The 22,644-nt window shown below is 30.0% G+C and overlaps 1 protein-coding gene across 22 annotated transcripts in view; it reads right to left on the reverse strand.

Moving 5' to 3' along the window:
* Positions 1–199: 199 nt before the first annotated feature.
* Positions 200–22,644, reverse strand: part of LOC140054098 (rho GTPase-activating protein 5-like) — a 93,355-nt gene continuing 70,910 nt past the window's right edge. For 17 of the 22 annotated variants that reach the window (XM_072098945.1, XM_072098961.1, XM_072098953.1 and 14 more), the window contains 11 exons: positions 19,777–19,907; positions 18,706–18,915; positions 13,297–13,456; positions 12,782–12,876; positions 12,506–12,589; positions 12,239–12,395; positions 11,481–11,558; positions 10,958–11,092; positions 10,366–10,428; positions 7,562–7,667; positions 200–4,074 (listed from right to left, as the gene is read on the reverse strand). In XM_072098945.1, coding sequence (XP_071955046.1) covers positions 3,726–4,074; positions 7,562–7,667; positions 10,366–10,428; positions 10,958–11,092; positions 11,481–11,558; positions 12,239–12,395; positions 12,506–12,589; positions 12,782–12,876; positions 13,297–13,456; positions 18,706–18,915; positions 19,777–19,907 — 1,568 coding nt within the window. In that variant the 3' untranslated portion in view covers positions 200–3,725. Of the gene's footprint in view, positions 4,075–5,617; positions 5,883–7,561; positions 7,668–10,365; positions 10,429–10,957; positions 11,093–11,480; positions 11,559–12,238; positions 12,396–12,505; positions 12,590–12,781; positions 12,877–13,296; positions 13,457–18,705; positions 18,916–19,776; positions 19,908–22,644 lie in introns of all 22 variants that reach the window. The other 5 variants (XM_072098949.1, XM_072098960.1, XM_072098956.1 and 2 more) reach the window with 5 other exon arrangements.

The following is a 22,644-nucleotide window of genomic DNA, read 5'->3' on the forward strand; positions in this document are numbered from 1 at the left end:
TCTGCTACTACGCATGCTGCACTTTGTATGCAAAAACCAAATCTCTGTGATCTGATTGGTTGAATCTTCAGTACACTGTCGTCATAGATTGTCTGCTCAAAATTTATTTTGTGTCATTTTTATGACGTAAGTAATACTTATTTAATGTTGTGTATGTTGTTTTAGCAACAAACAAGAAAATAAGGATAAGAAGCAATAGTTATTGATCATTGCAACAGAACAATTTATTGATGTTCCTTGAAAGGGCCTATAAGAGTAGATACAGATGATGCATTGTTATGCCAAAGTACACAGATCTAAAATAAAATCTACAACAGCAAGATTATTATAGTAAAACACACCAATTAATATAAGCAAATCTAAAAATTAAAGAAATCAACTCAAATTTACGTATTACAATAAAAAAAAAATTTTTGACGGTAGTAAATAAACTTTTTTTTATACTTAAGGTTTCTTAACTAAGTTAAATTTTATGGAATACAGTAATTTGCTTAAAAGGGAAAGAGGACCAGCACAATGGCCTTAGGGTCGCCCAAAAACGGGGAGCATGACAATCAGGCCATAGTTGGCAGCGATAATTTTATTTGTGCCTTGAATGTTGCAAACAAAAGCATTTTTACCCAAAAAAGGTGAATAAGTGAGATACAACGAATACTACCGAACAAAGGGTGGCCAAAATCTGTACTTAGTAGTACTGTGTATAATTCAGTACCAATTAGAATACATTAAGTGGTTTTTGTGTATCAAAACAGATGCGTTTAAATACTTGTTTATTAATAATATTCTATTCAATGACATAGTATATAAAAATTTCAAGATTTTCTCTAAAGTATCAAATAATGTGGACTTAGTTCATTGTTATTTAAACTAATTGACACTTAAACTCCACATTAACTAACCCAATTTTATAACATCATATTACTAAATTTAGATAATTTTAAACTAAAACTACAAAAACCAACAGTAAATATTAAAACTATTACACAAATTTTACGAAATTGTGTACATGGCGAAAGACAACATAGGCATAGAGTAAAATCAAATGCAAATGAAAAGAAAGAAGATAAAAATGCATATTTTGTTACATTTTGCACCAATATTAAAAAATGCACCAGTAATAACTATATATCATATATTCTCACGCATATAAGACAACCCACATGCCCGATGACAAATGACTTTGATTGGTTGTAAAAATGCTCAAAGTTTGTCATTCTAACAAGTTACAAATGAATATTTTCATTCATATCCTAATAACTGGGAAGAGACATAACGCCCCCAGGGCTTGGTAATAATTCTTGCATCAGTTTGGCTGCCATATTTGATTCAAAATCTTCCAGTATGCAATAGCAAATTTATGCAAAGGTGTGGTACACCACGTGATTCCAAAGAGAAATAAAGTATGGTTGAGAATGTCCCGACATTTCGGTTGTTATACAACAACCATCTTCTGGAGAATTTAGCACCACAAGCAAAACATTGAGATGCTCTCAACCTTACTCCATTTCCTTTTGGAAACACATGGTGTACCGCAAACCTAACTCTACCAGTGCTTATTCGCCTTGCAACCCTTTATTGATTAAAAGATTTCCTTAAATATTTCAAGATTTTGGTATTTATTGTTGGAATATCAATAACACGCATACCGTAAACATATCAATCTTATATGCGAAAAATATATGTAATAGTTCGACAGAAAGTGTACCTATAGAGGGTGCTATTCTCTTAATGTTCATCCAGAAACTATTATCAATTATTTAATTAATTATAATAAAAGAATTTGCAATGAATCTACTTCATTCATATTTATTTTAACACATTTATTCGGTAATACATCAGCTATTATATTTGCTAAAGTTCCAACCAAACATTTTGAGAATCAATCTCTAAAAACGTTGGTCGTATACACAAAATACATTTGAAAAGATTAATACAATTTGAAACATATATATTAACACGATTTTTTCATTCTTATATGCGCAAATATTTTTATCAAGAAAAAGAAATATCAAATAAAAAATTAAAACAGATTTTTAACTATATATATTATATTACAAATGACTATCTAGTTAAAAAGCATTTTGCACATGATGCAAAGCTCTATCTACACTATCAAACTAGTTTGACAAAAAAAAAGGTGTGATGTTCCCAAATATGGTAGTGATATACCCAAATATGTTAGTGATATGACATCATCATGTCCATATAAGGGCACATCACATTTTTTTTGTCACATAAAGTATGGTAGTGTAGACAGAGCTTTAGTACCAAGCTGATTATGAAAAGCATAATATTACATATTTATATAATTTTATCAAACTTACAATTACCCCATGTTAAAACATTAATTCTTCTTGCCACACACTATATTATGTGTATCCTATGTCACGCTTCACTTACGAATACCAAATTGAAACCATGGTCATAAAATATTAGTCGTAAAGTAAACAAATAAAAGTTATATTTTACTCTTAGGGATGCCAAGATCATACTACTGCAGTTACTGCAGTATCTACATTCTTTTTTACTGCAATAACGTATGATTTTAGTTTGTTTCGATGAAGGATTCACTGTAATAATAATGTGTATGATCATCAAAACAATATAATGCTAGCTAAATAATTGCATAAACTGGTTAAAGGTATTAACAAAGTGTAGTAACTGCAGTAACTGCAGTAGAAAAATGTTGACATCATTTTTTTCGTCAACACAATAAAAAATAATAAATGTAAAATTAGCTATAAATGATAGATGTTATCATAATAATTAGAAATTTTAAATTATTCATTTATTTAAAGAATTTTTAAAATCCTCTCCGTTCACTATCTATAGCACAATATCATGGAGGAATAATTTTAAAAAAAAAACGCTAAAAAAGTCTTATTATTTCAACAATCATTCCAATATCACAATAAGTACATATTATATTAAACTGGTCAGTTGGTACTAACTTAAGTTTTATTTCATGGTAAGTTTGTTGGTCAAACATCTCTGAATACACAAAATCTAAATATAAAACTACACATTTAAGATATTATAACATGTTTCTGATTCAAAAACAGTGAAAAATATCTCATATTTTATCATATCCATCAACTTTTTAATCGCTATATCATCATCACCATCATTTATCATATACATTTACAGTTTCATAAAATTTCTTACCATTGCAGTACACAAATATGTATACATATTTACATAGTATTACAGACAACCAAAACAATAAAATAATAATTAATAATAGCATGAATATTTAAGCTATTACTGTAATCATCAAGATTTCTAAACTATTTTCTTCATTAATATTTATAATAACTTGTTTATCAAATAAACAAACAAAAAACAACCCAAAAACAAACAAAAAAAACAAGCAACTGAGGTATAAAATATAGCAGTAATAGGCATACATATGGCAAACACCAAACATTTTTTTTATATCAAAATCTGGATGTGCAGATATTTAATTTATGCAAAAAACTAAACCTAATTAATTAATCTTTTTATTTAATAAACCAATTCAACAAACTCAGAACAAATTCATTTTGTTTTAATTGCTCAGGGAGTATACATATGATTTTATCTAATATGGAGTCATTAAAAAAATGTAATATAGTGTTTTATGTAGTTTAAGTACATGGTGTTTATATTGAAGAAATGGTATACACCAAATTCACACATCAAGGCACACAATCTACATAAAAAACAAAGGCATCTGTAGGTGCTGTTCACATGGTTACTACCTCAGTCCTACGTATGTCTTCATTACCAGTGATATCATTGTTCGCTGAAGTATTCCTAATAGAGTGCTCGTCTCCCGACATCTCTTCAACATTTAACTCTGAATCGTTGGTAGTATCACCATTCTCTGTCAACCGTGTGAGTGTTTCGTCCGGCACTACCGGATCAGGAAAGAACACAAGTGGTTCCGAAATGAGTATTTCAAGAATTGGCGTCAGCCGTGGTATCTTCTGCATCTCGAGAACCGTTTTACAATTTGTGTGCATCAGCGTGATGAGCCAACATATTGCCAAGTTTTGGCTGTTCATCTTATTGCGCAAGAAATTCATCATTACTCTGTAGATAAGAATATAAAAAATTAATGATTTAAAAATTGAACCAAGTCATAAAAAACACTCATTCCTAATTAAAATATGTCTTAATATGTATTAAATGTTCCTAAATGACATTCAAATATAGTATTACAATAAAATATACCATACTTTGAGTTTTTAAGTTCAATGAAGCGCAATGTTATAATTATTAAGTATAGCTTTTGTTGTTATAAATTTAATATCATGCAACAACACACAGCATGCATGTAAATTTATTAATTTTAGAAACTATATTTATGAATTGAATTAATAATAATAACAGTAAATATATGATAAAAAAGTCACTATACAATTGGTTACCAACATAAATGTATAGTAAGGTGAAAATAATACTACACTAGAATTGGCTAAAACAAATTGAAAAATGAAGAAACTACTCTATAAAATGAACTGAAATAAATGATGAGATAGTAATCAATAATACAGTTATTGCATTTATTAAAGACTTTTTTTATTTATGAAATGTGCAAAACCTGTAACCGTGGGGGTGAAATATATTCTATACCCAATTTTTACACTCTTAAAAATAATTCCCTAATCAATTTATCTAGGATGATCTAGGATATTGTGGACCATGTTAGTAAACCGAATACTGATGATGTAAACAACTTTTCTAGGCATGCATATTTTATGCCAAATTACTGTTTAAGAGCACACTCACCCATAAACATGTTGGTATAAATGACCTTTACTTGATCAACCTGGTTATTTTTTATCATCCAGATTATCACTTATTAACCTGATTATCTTTTATAACCTGGTAAATCTCTTATTAACTTGGTTATTTCTTATTAAACCTGGTAATTTCTTATTCGACCCAATTATTGCTTGTTTATCAACCAGGTTATCTCAATACTGACCCAGTTATTGCTTATTAATCTGGTTATCTCTTATTGACCCAGTTATCTCCTATTAACCTGGTTATCTCTTATTAACCTGGTTATCTTCTAAAATTAGTTTAGCATAACAAAAAATGTTTTATTCAAATATAAAGCATAATATACTCAAATTAAATGTTCATGCATAAATATTAGGCTATCAACATTGAATAAAATAATCAAACATAGTGCATTAATACTGAATAGTTCACCATACGGAGAAGAAACACTGAAAGAAATTTCAAGTTACTATAGAAAGCTTTTAAAGAATAAGGTGGTGCAACATCCAGTGAAAGATGAAATAAATGTTAAATGATACCATCAAAATACAGAAAAAAAACTATTTGATTTGATTCGAAAATGATGATGATGATGTGATCCAAACCTAAGCGAATTGAAGAATAGGATTAAATATCATTTTTGCTAAACCGATAGAAATGATTAGTAAAAGTAAAGCATACAAAACCGTAATTAAGTTTTCATCACCTCAAAAAATGCTAAAGTTAAAATAAATGGTTAATACAATGACATGAAAACATGCAATACGTGGTGAGTAAGACAAGCTTTTAATTTCACACTTCAGCTAGCAACAGATACAAGCTATAGGAATTGTAGAGGGCGAGCTACCTCCGATGATGACGCCACGATCGGTTGTTGAGATGAGTCGCTCTCCGTCTCCATGTCCTGTACCTCTGGAACCGGTGGTTCTTCAACTACTACTGGTTCGAAGAACTTGGTAGCCATTGAAATGAGGTTGTCCACGATAGCGGAGAGTTTAGCATCATTGGCCATGTCCTCCAAGCTTTTGTACTCAGGATGGAGGAGAGTTGGCCACCAGCATACGGCAAGGTTCTGACTGGTCATTCGGTTTGTATCCTGCTTCTGCATTATCCTGGAAATATCACATTTCTACAGTAGTAAACTACCAACTACTAACAGTGTTGTCAACAATCATTAACAAAGCAATGTTAAAAACTAACAAAGCTAAAAACACAGTCAAAATAAACTAGGTAGGAGAAGATAACAATGTAATAACATACATTTAACCAACATGAAAATTCTAAAACACAGCAAACATTGCATAATTAAATAACAATTTAGTAGGAAGATAATAAATATTATATATACTAAGATACAATTTCGGTAAGAACAACTCCCAGTCTACATGTAAATGAGCACATGGGATAACAGGGAGCACTAAAGAATGTGGAAAGGAACTGGCCACCCTACCACATAATGCTGAGATAATGAGGTCCTAATAGCTCATTCTGCTACGTTTAGAATGATCATGGAACAATACAAATACATAATTCATGGGATTTGGTGACATAAATGACTAATCCATGTATAGTAATTCCTTAAATGTTAGAGGCAATTTGACAGGGCTGTAGCTCGGAAAGTCTAGAAGGTAGCAATCAAAAATAATAATGTATATCCAAATGTCAAGAGGTTTCATGGGTGGGTGAGTGCTGTCTTGAATTTAGGCTTAAGTGGAAGGCTTTATAAAAATATTCAGGCTGGGAGAAAAGTCAAGACTTTGAAGGCACGTGTCCACGAATAACTCTTCTTAAACAATTATATCAATGAGGGAGGGTTATTATTAATATTCGTCACAAAGTTTAAGAATGGGGAATGAAGTACACTACTAAGAATTAGTTTTAATTAATGGAAACCTGTTAACCAAGTCTAAACCGAGCACATAACCAAACAAAGCATCGCATCTACATTACCACATATTAAATGAACAATATAAGTTTTTAATGGCTAAGAAACACTAATAAAGTAAGTTTTAAAGTACACCAAATGATTTCTAAAAAGAAAAAGTTAAGAATGTCTCAAGAAATATTTTGTTTATTGTAAAACCGTTTTCTATAGAATAGATGACAATGTTGAAACATTCTTAACTTTATTTTCTGAATCACATGACATACCGCAAACTTTATTATAATATTAAAATAAAAATGATGATAATTTATATGATCACTCATTACAATGTATTCACATACAAAAAATGGTCAAATTCCAAAATGAATGAAAATGTTGTGTATGTTTACAAACAATGTCCTGGATTATTATGAGTTAAAGAAGAAACAGTGCACAAATAATAAAGGTAAATGATGACCACTGGACGCTGTATCATTTGCGCAAATCGTATCAATCTCGTTGTGAGTGACACCGGTTAATGTTGAATGATGTTTAAATAACAAATTTAAATACAATTTTATGACAGTTAATCAACTTTTATATGACTAAAATATTGAACAATGATAAACATTTTAAAAAGGGTTTTTCTTTCAAGGATTGAAAAAGAGGGGGTTCGAGGCTTTTTGCAATCTGACAGCTTTCTTATTGGACACTGTTCAGCAATAATAAAAAAGGAATCATTGACAGAAATCTTTATAATTTTTGTGATTATCATATTGATGTTACATATTATAATAAAGTAATTTCTTGCAAGGAAAGAAAGATAATGGTATATTAAAATTTCTATCATTTTAAAATATCTTTAGTAGTGGGATATTCAAAGTAGGCGGAGTTAGGTATTAATGATTGAATATGCAAATGACTCACCTGTTTAAATGGAACATCATATACTTCAGTGTCTCTTTCTTAATTCTTGGCATCTTATCTAATAAATCATGAATTGCTTGTGTCTGTTCTTCTTGGTTTTGAGCATCTTTAACACAAAATAACAATATTTAAAGAGATTCAACTAAAAATCTGTAATATTTTACCATGTACAATGTAATGTCTTTTGGAAACACAGCCCTAATGATACACATGTGATCATGACTACATACTTTACCCATACTGTACTAATCATTGGGTATTAGAAAAGGTATTTAAAGATGTATTGTTCCCCCAAAAACATGAAAAATGAAGATTAATTAAATCATACATCATGTAGTTTTAATAAAGTTAATCACTTATAAAATAACAAAATAAATGGTTAAATTCAACCAAAAACCCAATGGCTGGCAGCCAATTTGACTATTTTTTGTTTTACAGTATTAAAATTACCTTGTTGTCCAAAGTGTATTAAATGCCATATTCAAACAATTATTTTTTCAGGGGGACAATAAATCTTTAAAAAACAGTAAAGCTATGGAGAATTTTTTTTTCCGAAATAAAAGATGAATGAATGAAAACACTCTTTTGCCAAAAGTCCATCTATCCACACTACAGTGTTGGGAACACAGTCTAGACATACACAAGTGTATGGATATAAAGTTTAAACTGTAAAAAGGCCATTGGCCATGTGATGTTAACATCAAAACAAATTTATTAACAAAGTTAACACTTCCATCGAGTTTATACTTCCATATAAGGAAATACAGACATTATATTAATTGGCCAGGAGCCTTGTTGACTCTGTAAATAATTATTTATTTAGGATTAAATAATAAAGATTTAAATTGCTGTTTATGCATAGAGATTTAAATAATTTTACAAAGCTAAAAAGTATTATCTATATATTGCTTTGATTTTTTTTTATTAATATAATAAATTTAATTTATAATAGTATTTTTTAACGCTGGTGTATATAAAATCATTAATTGTAATATTTGTTTACTGGGCTTATATCTGTATACTACTTTTTAAATATATATATATATATATATTTTTTAAATAAAACATTTCTAAATTTATGATTTATTATTATTATATAGAATATTTAAATGTATACCAAAATGCATTTTGTATTATGTTAGTTTTATCATGCATTTAGTCTTGCACATAACATAATACTGTAATTTAAATTATAATAATATTATTTTATCATATAACAGCTATATTTTGATATTGAAAATCAATCAATCAATCAAAAATGTGTGTAGTTGGTCGCTTTCTTGTAGATGCTTTAATTGTAGAACGTATCTTTTTTTTTTTTTTCCTGTGCTCTGTTCTGGGTTGACCAACTAGCATAGGTGTTTATAGTACCTGTTTGATCTTACCGTGCCTCCTTTTATAATTGTTTTGTCTTCTTTGTAATGTATATGGCAGAAATTGAATAAAAAATAAAAAAATACAAAATACAAAAATACAAAACAATTTTGTCATTTTAATGGGCACGTACTACAGGGTATGTACACAAGTGAATCGTTCTAGTTTTTCAAATAATATTAAATAATACTAAAGTTTAGATAATCAACAATATAATGGCCATCTGTTTTTTTTCACTTGGAAGTCTCAAAACAGTTTTTCAATCAGTGGATTAGATTAATATCTTCCTAAAATTAGTTTTTCAATCACATATTAGAATCCCACCACCCTGTAAAAAGAAAATGTTTTGAAAAAAACATTAAATAAATATCTAATTTGTAATACTTATTTGTATAATTATAATTAATAATTAATCAATTACAGTATTATAATTAATTTAATTATTTTTCCATGCCATTAATTAAAACTGCATTTGGATGCATAGTATGGTGCATTCCACAAATTATTTCACATCACACGCAGGTTTTCAATTAAACATCCAAAACACAATTGCTTTAAATATACTTGCCATACCGACTCAGATATAAGCCCACCTTGTGCTACAAGTCCACCCTAAATTATAAGCCCAGTCCTTTATGAGTATTTTTCATGGAAGATGATGTATGGAGTATGGTTAATTTGTTTCCTTTTATGTCCCCCTTTCTTCTCCCAATTGTTTCTCGGATGAGCATATACCTGATTAGTATGGCACACAAAAAATGAAATCATAAACACACGATAGTATGAAATGAAATGAGTATAACATAAAAAATCCAAAATTATTATTTTGAAAATAAATAATGAAATGAAAAATAAAAACAACCTTAAAGAATAATTTATAAAGTCACAACACACTTTACAGACATTTAACAAATAAGAGGTAATTTACAAGCCTCTTTCCAATTAAATACCCTAATATGGTTTTCTATTCAGGAACCCTACAAATGATTGCTTTAAGCAAAAACTAAAACCACATTGTTCATGGGTGTTTCTAATTGGACAGAGGCATGTACGTTAACAACAAAAAAACACATACATTACAGAGTCCACTATTTATTAATTGCCTCAAGAAATAATAAAGCTTGTTTAATAATAATTAAAGCTTGTTATTATTTTTTTAGTTTATTTGTCTCTTGCCACAAATGTACAGGTAATTAATATAATAGGATATTCCAAAAATACAGAATTTTATCAATTATTAGTTTTGCCAACAATTCCATGCATTTTAAAAATGAAAAAAAAATCAATCACAAGTAATATACCATCAACTCAAGCTAGCAAAAAAGTAGTTTGTATGCAAATGTTTAATTTAAATCAATATGCAAATGTTATAATTTGCATAGGCATGCATGGCTGCTCAACCATGCAGTGCATCTGTGACTGCTACTCACTCATGGTAGGCACCGAGAAATGAAAACCAGAACTCATACTGTTAACCTCCGTTGATGAATCTCCTTTCATGGTGTAAAAACAACATGTTATTAAAAATGTGCCTGGAAATCAATCCTACCAAAGTTTTGGGTTATAGAGGGCTTTAGATTTTACAGAAAAAAATATACTTAATTTTTTAATTTGTTTGCACAATTCAGGCAATAAGAGAAACTGACTAGAATTAATGTCAAAATTAAAAAAATATGAAATGGAAAAGATGACAAAATCTGCAAGAGTGAAAATAGAAAAGAAAAACACACCAAACATATCTGCTTTACAGAGGTGTTTTGGTTGTCATTTATTTTCACAAATGTTTACTGTTTCACATTCCAAATACTAATTTTTGTACTTTGAAAGAAGCAGAAAAGTTAAAAAAGAATTTGTAACAAATAACATTTGAAGAACACAAACTAAACTACAATGATCTAGAATAGAGACTATTTTAAAGCTTTTATTTTACAAACACATTTTGAGAATGCACTGTACTAATGTATAAACAAAATGTAGTAACTGCAGTAACTGCAGTAGAGGGATTTTGACACGAACCCTTACCTTGGCAACTGTCTAAAAATTCTTGTTGAAGATCGTATGGAATGAGAGGTTCGGGTAATTTACTGAAGAACTGCTTCAACGCTGTGCATACAGCTGGTACTGACATGTGCATATCGGCTAGCTTCATATCTGGATCTGAGAGAGAGAGAGAGTATGTCAATTGTGAGTGTATGAGTAAAATAAATGAAACAAGTAAATAAAACTAATATTTATAAATTTGGAAATAATACAGAAAATACATGTACCTTTGTAAAAAGTATATAAGAAATTAGATTTGTGATATAGTATTTATTTTCACATGTATAACAAATGATTATTGTAAATATCTTTTTCAGTGAGGAAAACCTTACCCTTTTCCAATATAAAATAATTATTTATATAGATATGATGATGAGTGTAGTTGGTCTTTTAAGCTCTGTTTACACAACCAAATGTGATAAAAAATGTGATGTGCCCATATATGGTCATGATGATGTCATATCACTACCACATTTGGGCATATCACTACCATATTTATACTTACTCTTTCCAAATGTGGCCATTATGAAATCACTATCTGCACCTTTGCCTGGAATTCTATATATACCTTCTTGGTTAATACCTATAAAAGAATATTAACAATGAAAATATAAATTCACAGTATTATTTTAACCAATGGATTAACAAACCTTATTAGGCACCTCCAAATGTCTGATGCTTGTTCCAGAGTTCAAACAGTATTATAAAACACCTCAATGTATCCTTGCCACATGATTGGTAGGAAGTCAGGGTCAAAGGTTAGCACTTGGATTTTAATAGACTGTGCACAATACAGGTGGGTTTCAAATGCTCATGTCATTCATTAGCCTTGTGTTGAATGCACAACATGTTCAAAAATAAAATGTTTACAAAAATCTTCATATGCAATAGAACCATTTAATAATATTAGTACTTTTAAATAGAGCTTTAAATTTACTTTTTTTGTTTTATTAAGAATGAAATCTTCCCCCCACCCTCCCAAATAATGAATCAGATGGCAAGAATATACTTATACTTATAAGTATAGGTATGCTATGTTTACCCGATTCCCAGTACTGTATCTCCACACACTATATTTCATAAGTATCATAGGAATATTTGGTAATACAGCATCTCATTTATATCACATGTTAGGTTAAGGGTAGGTTACTACTAGGTAGGTACATATAAAACACATTTGTTGTTGTATTACCACGTATTCCTGATACTTGTAAACAGACACAGTTATATTAAACAACTATCTAAACAAGAGTCAATTCGTACCTTCTTCTTCCAAAAATTCCACGCATTTGATGACAAATTGTGGCACAGTTTCATCCCCTGTTACACACTCCTCGATTGGTGGTCTTTTAACTTGAGGTGGCTGTGGTGGTATAACTGATTTTCCATTTTTCTTTCGTTTTTTCTTTGATTTATTGTCCTGCAATTGAAAGTTGGGGGAAAAAATGTTGAGGAAAATAAAATGTTTCTTTTCATTACAATAATTTTGTTTTTGTAGCAACATTTGTTGTTCCTTTTGTCTGCCCTCACCTCTTGTTTTTGACGTTTTGGTTTGTCTTGATCTTTCGGTTTTCCTCTTTTCTTTTTCTGATCTTTTTTTTGTTTGGAAGATTCCTAATACCAAAAAAATAAAGCATTACAAACAATTATAATTTTGAAGAATTTATCAAATGACAATAAAAATGGAGAAGGAATAAAAATGGAGAAGGAATAGAAATGATGATAAACCATGGTAATTAATGATTATAAAAAAACAAATTTATTTTATTATATTTCTTTTAATATTTTTTTGTTCTAATAGTTTACCTTTTCATCATTGCTTTCTATACTAACAACATCATACAGATTTTCATCATTAATTTCTCGATCCCTCTTCATTGGTGCGCCACCTTCTCTCTCCTCTAAATATGAATAAAATACACATGGTTTGCATCCAAAGAGGTTCTCATTTCAAAATAATACGACTCAAAAATGCCAGTGGAGTAACGCAATGAAAAAAGACCCTTGTTTACCACTCCTTGAAATTACCTTAAAGGATTAGAGCTTGAGAACTGAGCGCATTTGTCCCTTTGATGTCATACTGTAGCTGACAACTCATACAGGCGAAAATAAATGTAGTGGTCAACCTATGTTCTAACTATTTCCGCTTTTAATAAATTTATCAACTTGGGTAGTTACAGTGAGCTAGTAAAGTTATATGCTGCTCTGAGTTTAGCCAGTAAGCGCTCATAGCTGTTACGCCACTGGTCATATGTATGGCAGCGTATCATAGCATTTGCCTATATATGGTATTTGAATCGGGTGAAGGATCAATTACTCACCTAATTCTTTCGTTCCTTGTGTAAATGTCTTCGTTTTCTGGAGCTCCATAAGGAAGCTACCATTTTGTGGCGAGAGGGGTGTCGGTGGAGTCTTCTTTTTGCCACTTGATGTCCTTGACTCAGAGACTGTTGGGGTCTTATTAGATGAATATTTTCGGGGCTAGATACAAAAAGTAATGAATTAGGCCATGATTTTTATACAAATATACTTATAAACACAAAATGCACTAAGTCAGAGCAGTTAGTGTTAGATTATTTAACAAATGTATTATTTGTTTTGTATCATACAACAAAAACAAACAAGCACTCTAATCTAGAAAAAACATTATTTTAAATGGTAGCTGAAAATCAGATTAAAATACTTCATGAAAATATATATTCTAGATTCTTTAAAAAAATTAATGTCAGTATAAAAAATGTGGTATAATGGTAGAGCACCTGCAAATTAGAATTATTTATATGTAGCTTTAAAGCAATCTTGCTCTAAGTTGAATAAAAATTAGTTAAAACATTTTAAAGACAAATTCATTTGCGAAAATCGATAAAATCTTGACAACAAATTTAGAGTTTTCCGCTATTGGCATTGTACAGTAATTTGAATAGTTTCTACGTTTTGCAAATCAAACCAATCAGAGCTCAAGAAATGTGCGAGTGCTCATGAAAATAAACAAATCAGCTCGAAATGAGAAATTGCAGCTATTTGTACCCTTGTAGAGGAAATTATTAATAGTTGAGTACACTTTTTTTCTATGCAAAAGGATTGAATTTGTGCAAATAAATTTGTCTAGTGTAAAAACTAAAATGAAAAGCTTTAAATGTCAAAGCCTTGCGTCAGCAAATGTGTGAATTCCTTACTCACTTTCAGATTTAATTTTAGCACATATTTTTATGGCATTTACAAATCACTTAATAGGAAATATTGATATATATATCACAATTTACATGGCTAGACAAGAAATACCAAACAGGAGTTTTATTATTTAAATTCAATCGTAGATAAAAACTGGACAAGAGCGAAAACAAAACTATTATGTTTTACAAAAAAAGATATTAATATACATTTATTTTACACAATTTCAACGAGGGAGTTACAAATTAAATGAAAAAAAAATGTAGAATTATTACAGATAAATATTGTATCAATGACGTCTTAATAATTAGATATGGCTATTTCTTCTAGATTCATCTTAATATGATTAAAATATAAATAGTAATTTATATTGATAAGGAGGTTATGTTTTTTGTTTTAATAAGAAATATTTTTGTAGTGTTTTATGATTTAAAGAAATATTCAATTTATTACTATTAGTATTATTTATTTTAGGATATTTGTATTTTAAAATATTTTGGATTGGACATTGTTAAAGGATAAAAGTTTATAGAAAAATGATAATAAATATTATATTTATATTTCTTTCATACTTTGTGTTGACAGTAGCACACTGTCATTTTTTTCTATTGAAAAATAACAGGAATGTTTGTCTTTATAAATATTTTGGTTTGAACATTGTTAAAGGATAAAAGTTTATAGAGAATTGATAATAAATATGAATAAAATAAAATTGTCTTAACTTTTCTTTCATACTTTAAATTGACAGCAGCAAATTGTCATATTTTTTTCTATTGATAAATAACTAGTCGCGTCATTTTGGATCGTTAACGAAGGCTTCTGTCAATTCTAATTAAGCTTAGGTGACAAATTTCAAAACTTTGTGAACCTCGGTGACAAGGGGTTACTGATAACAAATTAATTCTCTCGATCTACTATCGGCGACTTCCATTTCACGAGTACACAGTGGTTGTCATAAAAAAAATTGACATGAGAAAAATGTCAATTATCAAGATTAAGACAATTGTTTGATATATTTTTAATATATATTGTTGATTGAGAAAATTATTTAGAAATATTTTGGAAAAATTTTTTTATTTATGTTTACATTTGCCCCTATTCTATAATTATAGGTTTATTTATTAAGGATAAATAAATATCATTAATGATAAAGGAAAGATATGTTGTTTTAAAATATTTTGTAATAATTTTAGGTATAATTTATAACATGTATTTATGATATGTAATATTAAAAATGAATATATTGTGTTTAAATGTTTTCCCTCCTATTGAAGACAGTTTTTTTTTATAACTGAGATATTCATAAAATAGATTTACTTTTATGCTTTATTAAATTCAATTACGGTAGTATAAATTTTACAACATTTTAAAGCAGCTATTGCAAACTTCCAAACATTTGTCGGGTGTGGTGTGAAACTGTTAACAGTGTTAATTAACCACACAAATGAAAGTTGTTAATACAATTACAAAATATGGTGTTTATTAAACAAGTACGTCAAGTGAAAAGAAAAATTCCAAATTCATGTAAGTGTTGAGAGAAATAATTTAGTAATCACCCCCAGAACGCTGAATAATTTGTTAAATTTATTCAATATGACAAGCTAAAGTATAATACATTCCAAAAATAGGTTTAATCAATTTGCAATTTTCGATGGAGAAAAATACTAAGTAAAGTGGTATTGACAGTATAAAGGTGAAATTCAGTTTCACGATTTCTCGTTAATTGTTACATAATGGTAGTATACCCTCTGGTCTGGATATGCGAGGTTCTATTTACAAGGATACAAAATACTGTATACACTAGATAAATAAATACATTTTTGAATGAGTGACCTATTGCAGGTATACGCATAGCAAGGTTTAAAGATGTATTGTCCCCCAAAAACATGAAAAATTAAGATTAATTAAATCAGACTATGAATATGTTATTTTGTAGTTTTAATAAAGTTAATCATTCCATAGAAAAAAAAAATTAAAAAAATAATGTTTTCACTTGTAAAATGACAAAATAAACTGTTAAATTAAACCAAAAATCCATTGGCTGGCAGCCAATTTGACCATTTTTTGCTTTAAATTACATTTTTTCCAGGTAAATACATTTTTTTCCGATCTAATTTTTGGTCAAAGTGGAACTATTATGTTACATTAAAATGGAATATTCAACAAAATTTTTTTAGAAATATTTTTTCAGGGGGACAATACATCTTTAATTCAACTGTAGTGTAGGCCTATAAATTGTTTATTTAAAAATTATTTATTAGTATTTTCATACTGTTAGTGTTATTATATTGAGTCTTGGTATAACTTTATAGTATTAATTTAAGCATGGAGATTTAATAAGCGTACTCATTTCAAAGCTTTTATTATTGTGTTTATTTCGATGGTACCGACATGACAAGATTTCAAAATATAAATATAGTAGAACACCTTTATGACCCAATGCCCATTAAAGGGTGTTCCATGAATAGTGGTTGGCTATAGTGTTAAAACATATATTGCCCTTTTGTTTGTTTGAAAGAGTGTCCTCTTAATAGGGGTGTCCCAAACGAGATGTTCTAAAGGTTTCTTTTATTAAGGGCCTTTCACACCTCTTCCGGCACGGTTCCGGTCCGGCGAATCGAACGCCAATGTTTCGTTTTCACGACGCTCCACGCGGCCAAGCACCAATCGATATGCGCGTAGCCGCGTAAAAACGAAACATTGACGTTCGATTGGATTTGCCGTCGCCGGACCGGAACCGTGCCGGAGCAGGTGTGAAAGGCCCTTTAATCATAAACTTTTTTTTTGTACAAATTGTGTTTTATTACTTATTAGTCAACTTTTTTCATCTGTTATAAATAATGTTTTTTAAACTTCCAAGAAAATACTTTTTGCAAACGGTAGGACATATTTAACAAACATATCTGTTTACTAAGCCTTTCTTTTAGAACATAGTGTTAATTGTTAAAGGCAGTAATTATTATGAATACTGTAAAAATGAAAGCAAAGTTGTATATTACTATATACTTACTATATTTATCAACTACAGTACTGGTAAATGATCTTAACGCTCAAAAAACCAACTACTGTACTACTATAAATTAGTATTATTATTTTTTCATTGATTAATAATAAACATATTTTAATTAAATCAAATCATTTTAATAAAGAAAAACACTACAGACACTATATGAGGATCATGTCAATACCATTCTACTGCAGTTACTGCAGTAACTAAATTTTGTTTATTCTTTCTTGTAATCATTTAGCGGGTCTTTTGTTGGTAAACATACACTGTTCATTGAATGCCTCATACACTGAAACAGCTATTGCACTAAAAGAAATAGTAGTTATTGCAGTAGAGTAATGTTGACATGATCCATTAACTAAACATGTTAGTACTCTTTACAAACTTTTTCACATAATACTGCAAGAATTACAGATTTCTACAAACAGGCACAAAAGCGAGTCTATCAAATGACAAATCTAGGCAGAAATCAATTTGAATTTGTCAAACTTGCATTTGAGTTGAACATGTTAATTTGTTTGTGAAATTGATTTTAAAATAACTAATTGATATTCAACAGCGTTGAATGTATACATTCCATATGATGATGATTACATGATGATGATGATGATGATTACTTGATGATTACATGATGATGATCATGTGATAAGTAATAATTGTTTAAAAAATAGTGAAAATTTGAATAAAATTTGGTACAATTTAAGAATTTATAGTTAAATGAATATTAACCACACATTCATAATTCATGCAATCAATCAATCCCGTATGCATTCATTTTGTGTATGAATATGTCCGATAAAAACCCCAGTGCTTCACTACAAGCCAAGGTCCACCTGTTGTCAAAGCAGTAGTAAAGTATTTTTGTGAGTTTTCATAGTTCTTACCTAGAGGTAAGTTGATATCAGGGACCAAAATTATCGCTAACTAGTAGGTCAATGAAAAACTTTAAAGAAGCCTGAATGAGCCACATGTGCCTGTTGGTAAATGTGTATAGCTATATGTTTTTTGGGAACAGAACAATAGCGACCTTTCTTGTTCAAGATGTGCCACTTGACTGTGCAGCAGTTGAGTTAAAATGTCATTGGGCAAATGCTCACAAAACATAGTGGCATGCCCAGAATTCGAGATTCAATTGCTACATAGTCACTGGGCTTGTCATGAAAACTAACGGTCGCCATTGAGTTCACATGCTCAACTCAAATACAAATTCAAAGACTATGAAGAATACAAGCAGAAATCAAACAGAAAACAGAAAAAAAAAACCCATGCAGCCTATAGGATATAGATGCAACCGAAATCAACAAACAACAAAGCATAACATATGGAATGGAGATGGAAAAAGTGGGTCGGGTGGGAAGGTGTCCTGCGAGAGAGCATTGTGAACCCAACAATTTTGCTTTAGCCAATTTTTTAAAAGGGTTGTTTTTTTGTTGAAAATAATTAAAAACAGCTTAATTTTTGCAGATCTGCAAAATTCCAATGAATTTTCCATTTTTGTAGAAAAAGTTTGTTTTCGGTGTTAGCAAAATCTTTTAACCATAATTAAGCGCACCTTTGACCTATGTAAGGTATCGACTGGCTCGTCATAGATGACATTGCCGCTATCAAGAGGTAATTGTAGAACATCATGAGGGACGGCATAGCCCTCGGATGTTGCGATGTCACCAAGCGGATTGGATCCCCCTTTCTGAGATGGAGTTCTTACCGAACGGTTATTTCCGACTGCTTGTTTAACCGCTGAGAACTTGTCCAGATCCAATTTCTAAACAAAAAGAGGAAATTTGTTGGGCGGCATGCTTCATTTAAAAGCAAGCTGAAAATAAAATACTAAAAACAACAAAAACATGTTCAGATATCAGAACACCAAAAGTTCAATCTGAGAGGCTCACAAAGAAAAATAATAAAATCATAAAATAATTTGTAAAAAATATTATTTTTTGCTAATAGACTGGCATTCACAGATAACCTATATTGAATAAATTAAATGTTTACATTGATACAACACAAAACAGGAAACACAAGCATACAATTAACATACCAAGCCAGTATATATATATATAAATTACATCCTCCACAAGTTTTTGTTTACTTATTTCTAACATGTTAAATGTTAAATGTTAAATTTTAATCTATATCTATCTTATCTAGGTTGATTAGATTAGATCACTTCTTTTATCAATACAATGCATTCATTTTGGTCTTTTTGTTTTGCTTTGGAAAGAATACATATTAGATAATATTTTCAAAATATAATCTGTAACCTAAAAATGTATTAAATAATTGTTAATTCATATAAATCATTTCTTTACAATATTAATGCTTCAATATTTTGAATTTTCAAATTTTGCGTTACAATTTTATTTATGTTATTATTCTTGCTTAGAAAATGATAAATTGTGTAAATTTTAGAATTAATTAAAAAGAATGAAGTAATGGGATTATGTCAAAATTATTCTACTGTAATTACTGCATTAACTAAATTTTATTCTAGCAAATGCCTAAAAACATATACAGTAAAAAAAGTAGTTACTGCAGTAACTGCAGTAGAATAATTTTGACGTGACAAAATTGAATTGAAGGATAAATACCAAAATAAATACAATAAATATCATAATCCTCTTACTTTTGGTTGATTTTTCGATCGTATTGGTTTTGGTTTTACAGGGGGTGGAGGAAGCTTAGTTGTGGATGCTGCAATGTAGATAGGGTTCTCTTCTTCTTTGTAATCATCTTCAAATTGGTTCGGATTTAACCCTGAAATTAAAAAATATTTAAAGTTACTTGAGGATTCAGGAAAAAAACTATTCTTTAAAACTCTTTTTAGCAGCAAAGCAATGTGACCACAGTTTTCACAAATATGAAAAAAATATTTAAAATATCAATTTGTTAATAGTTGATTTATTGTTGGTATTCCATTCAATAAGCAAGCAAAGTTGACAAACGAGTGATAACTGGGCAACAAAAAACATTGAAAAAGGTGAGACTTTAGAAAAACAATGCCCTTTGTGAAAAAATGGTTTTATTAAATAATCCGCTTACTTATATAAAATTTCTGTCAAAGTTCATTAGGAAGTGTTAAAATTGTCACTGTGTCACTAACCGATTCTGGAACATGACAAGTTGAGAAATAATGACTGTATTGTTTTTGTTTTAATATAGTTACTTTGCAAAGGTGTGTTACCTGTTGTGTTAAGATAACTTCTTAAACTTACAGGTGAATGTATCAGAAATTCCTCAATGGATTAAGATATTACTTTGTTATTTCCTGGGTTTGACTTTCTGTATGGTAGCATGTGTCGACTAGCCCTAAGCAAGTAATCTGCCTTCCCCTGACATGTAATCGATCGTGTTGGGGGCATATTGAATGGGCAACATTTATAATTGAATATAGGTGTGACAAACTTTAGCCTTGGTTAGTCCCTTTCCACATATTGGTTGTGCTAAGGGCACAAGTCTATGATGTGTGTGTCAACTACCCAGGTATTGCTCTTCCTCTGGCCCATAATTGGTGTGTGTGTGTGTATTTGTCAGTAGGCCCTACAGGTGTGACCACATCCAATTGACCAATTATAATGCCCATGTTTTGTGCTGGGAGCTGTATTTGTCATTAGGCCCTATAGGTATGAATGACCACATCCAATTGACCAATTATGATTGACCAGGAACTACTTACCAATTCCTATTTATCAGCTACGTTGTGATTGTATGTTGATTTCAATTGATACAGATTTCTGATTTCAATTGATTTCCGATTTAAATTGATTTCTGATTTCAATTGATACAGATTTCATGCACTTGTGAATGTGCAGACCAACCTCTTAGTAACTAGCTATAATCCCAGGGTTGGCTTGTCCCAGTCTATAGCTAACCGATAATGTAACATGTACATTTTGCTTTGTTCCAAAGACAATGACATGGCATGACTTCCCCACCTACAAATTTATACTCCCGGTGGGTGACATTACCTTTTTATTATCAAAAGCAAAGTTGGCAAAATATTCTGGAAAAAATTATAGCTTAAATTTGCAAGAATTCTAAACACTTCAGAAATTACCTTTACATAAGTAAACTACTGCTCAACAATGAGATAGCAAAAAGGGTGTACTATGTCAAGAAACATTTAAATGCAAAATAAATACAAGCTTTGCAACATTCCAAGCATGTATTGATGATATGCATTTTTTGACAATGTTGAATTGACGAATTCATTATTTATTTAATGCTGAAATTAATCAACATTAACAAATAACAGTCAACCAATCTTCAAAGATTTTATGTTATTGTTAGTTTCTTAGGAATTTGTTCATGTTTTGAAAAATCACAAAATGACAACATGTATAATGTAGACAATTATCCTAAACAAGTCCAAAATCTTCCCCACTATTTAAAGAGAATGTCTAATACCCCTTTCACTTTGACTACAAACTCTGGAGTTTACACACACCAGGTTGACATCATACAAGACCTTGTGTGTACAAGGTATGTGTAAACTGTGGAGTTTACACACACCAGGTTGACATCATACAAGACCTTGTGTGTACAAGGTATGTGTAAACTGTGGAGTTTACACACACCAGGTTGACATCATACAAGACCTTGTGTGTACAAGGTATGTGTAAACTGTGGAGTTTACACATACCAGGTTGACATCATACAAGACCTTGTGTGTACAAGGCATGTGTAAACTGTGGAGTTTTGCTAGGGTATAATATTAGAAGTTACAGAAATCTATGCTTTTTATAGCCGCACAAGAGTAACTCAAATTTGGAAGAGTCAACTAGATTAAGAAAGCAAACATTCATTAAACTCAAAGCAGTTACAAGTTACACCAAAGCTGAAAAGTTTGAACAATTCACACTCATAAGCAAGAAGCAGTGGTTTCAGACGTATAGAAATATAGCGCTCCCTCCAGATGTGTCATTTAGCATGGTAAAAATATGAACAAATGTTTGTACTAAAATTTGTATTTAATGATACCTTCATAAACAATATTTTCTTCCATAATAGATTCTGGGAAAATAATTAAATAAATAATTTAGAAGCTAATCAATCAAACTTTAAACTATTTTGACTAAAATTTAAAAAAAGTAAAGAACTTAAAAATAAAAGCTGGTTCCCACTTGAAAACAATACAATGATGTACTGTAGGTGTAACGCAAGTGAGTTGTCACAAGCAACATATTTGGTTTGTCCATCATGTTTTTTATCGGGACAAAGATTAACCCATCTCAGCGTGAACTCAGCTTTAAGTTAGTATAAATGGGGGGGTTTAGAGAATTTGTGTTAGCCTACAGGCAATTCAAGTGCAAATGTGCTTCATAAAAGGAGGGGGAAAAAGCAGACATTTTTAGAATAAAATCAGTAAAACAGTAAGCCATTACCTTTTGACATTTGTAGAATTGGAAAACCATAGAAACAAAGAAATAAAGAGGAGGATAAACAGAATTGATGAGATAAAAATAAGGTGGCAAGTTATTGCTGATTAATTAGT

This window comes from Antedon mediterranea, chromosome 7 (genome assembly GCF_964355755.1).
Source record: "Antedon mediterranea chromosome 7, ecAntMedi1.1, whole genome shotgun sequence".
Taxonomy (NCBI): Eukaryota; Metazoa; Echinodermata; class Crinoidea; order Comatulida; family Antedonidae; genus Antedon; species Antedon mediterranea.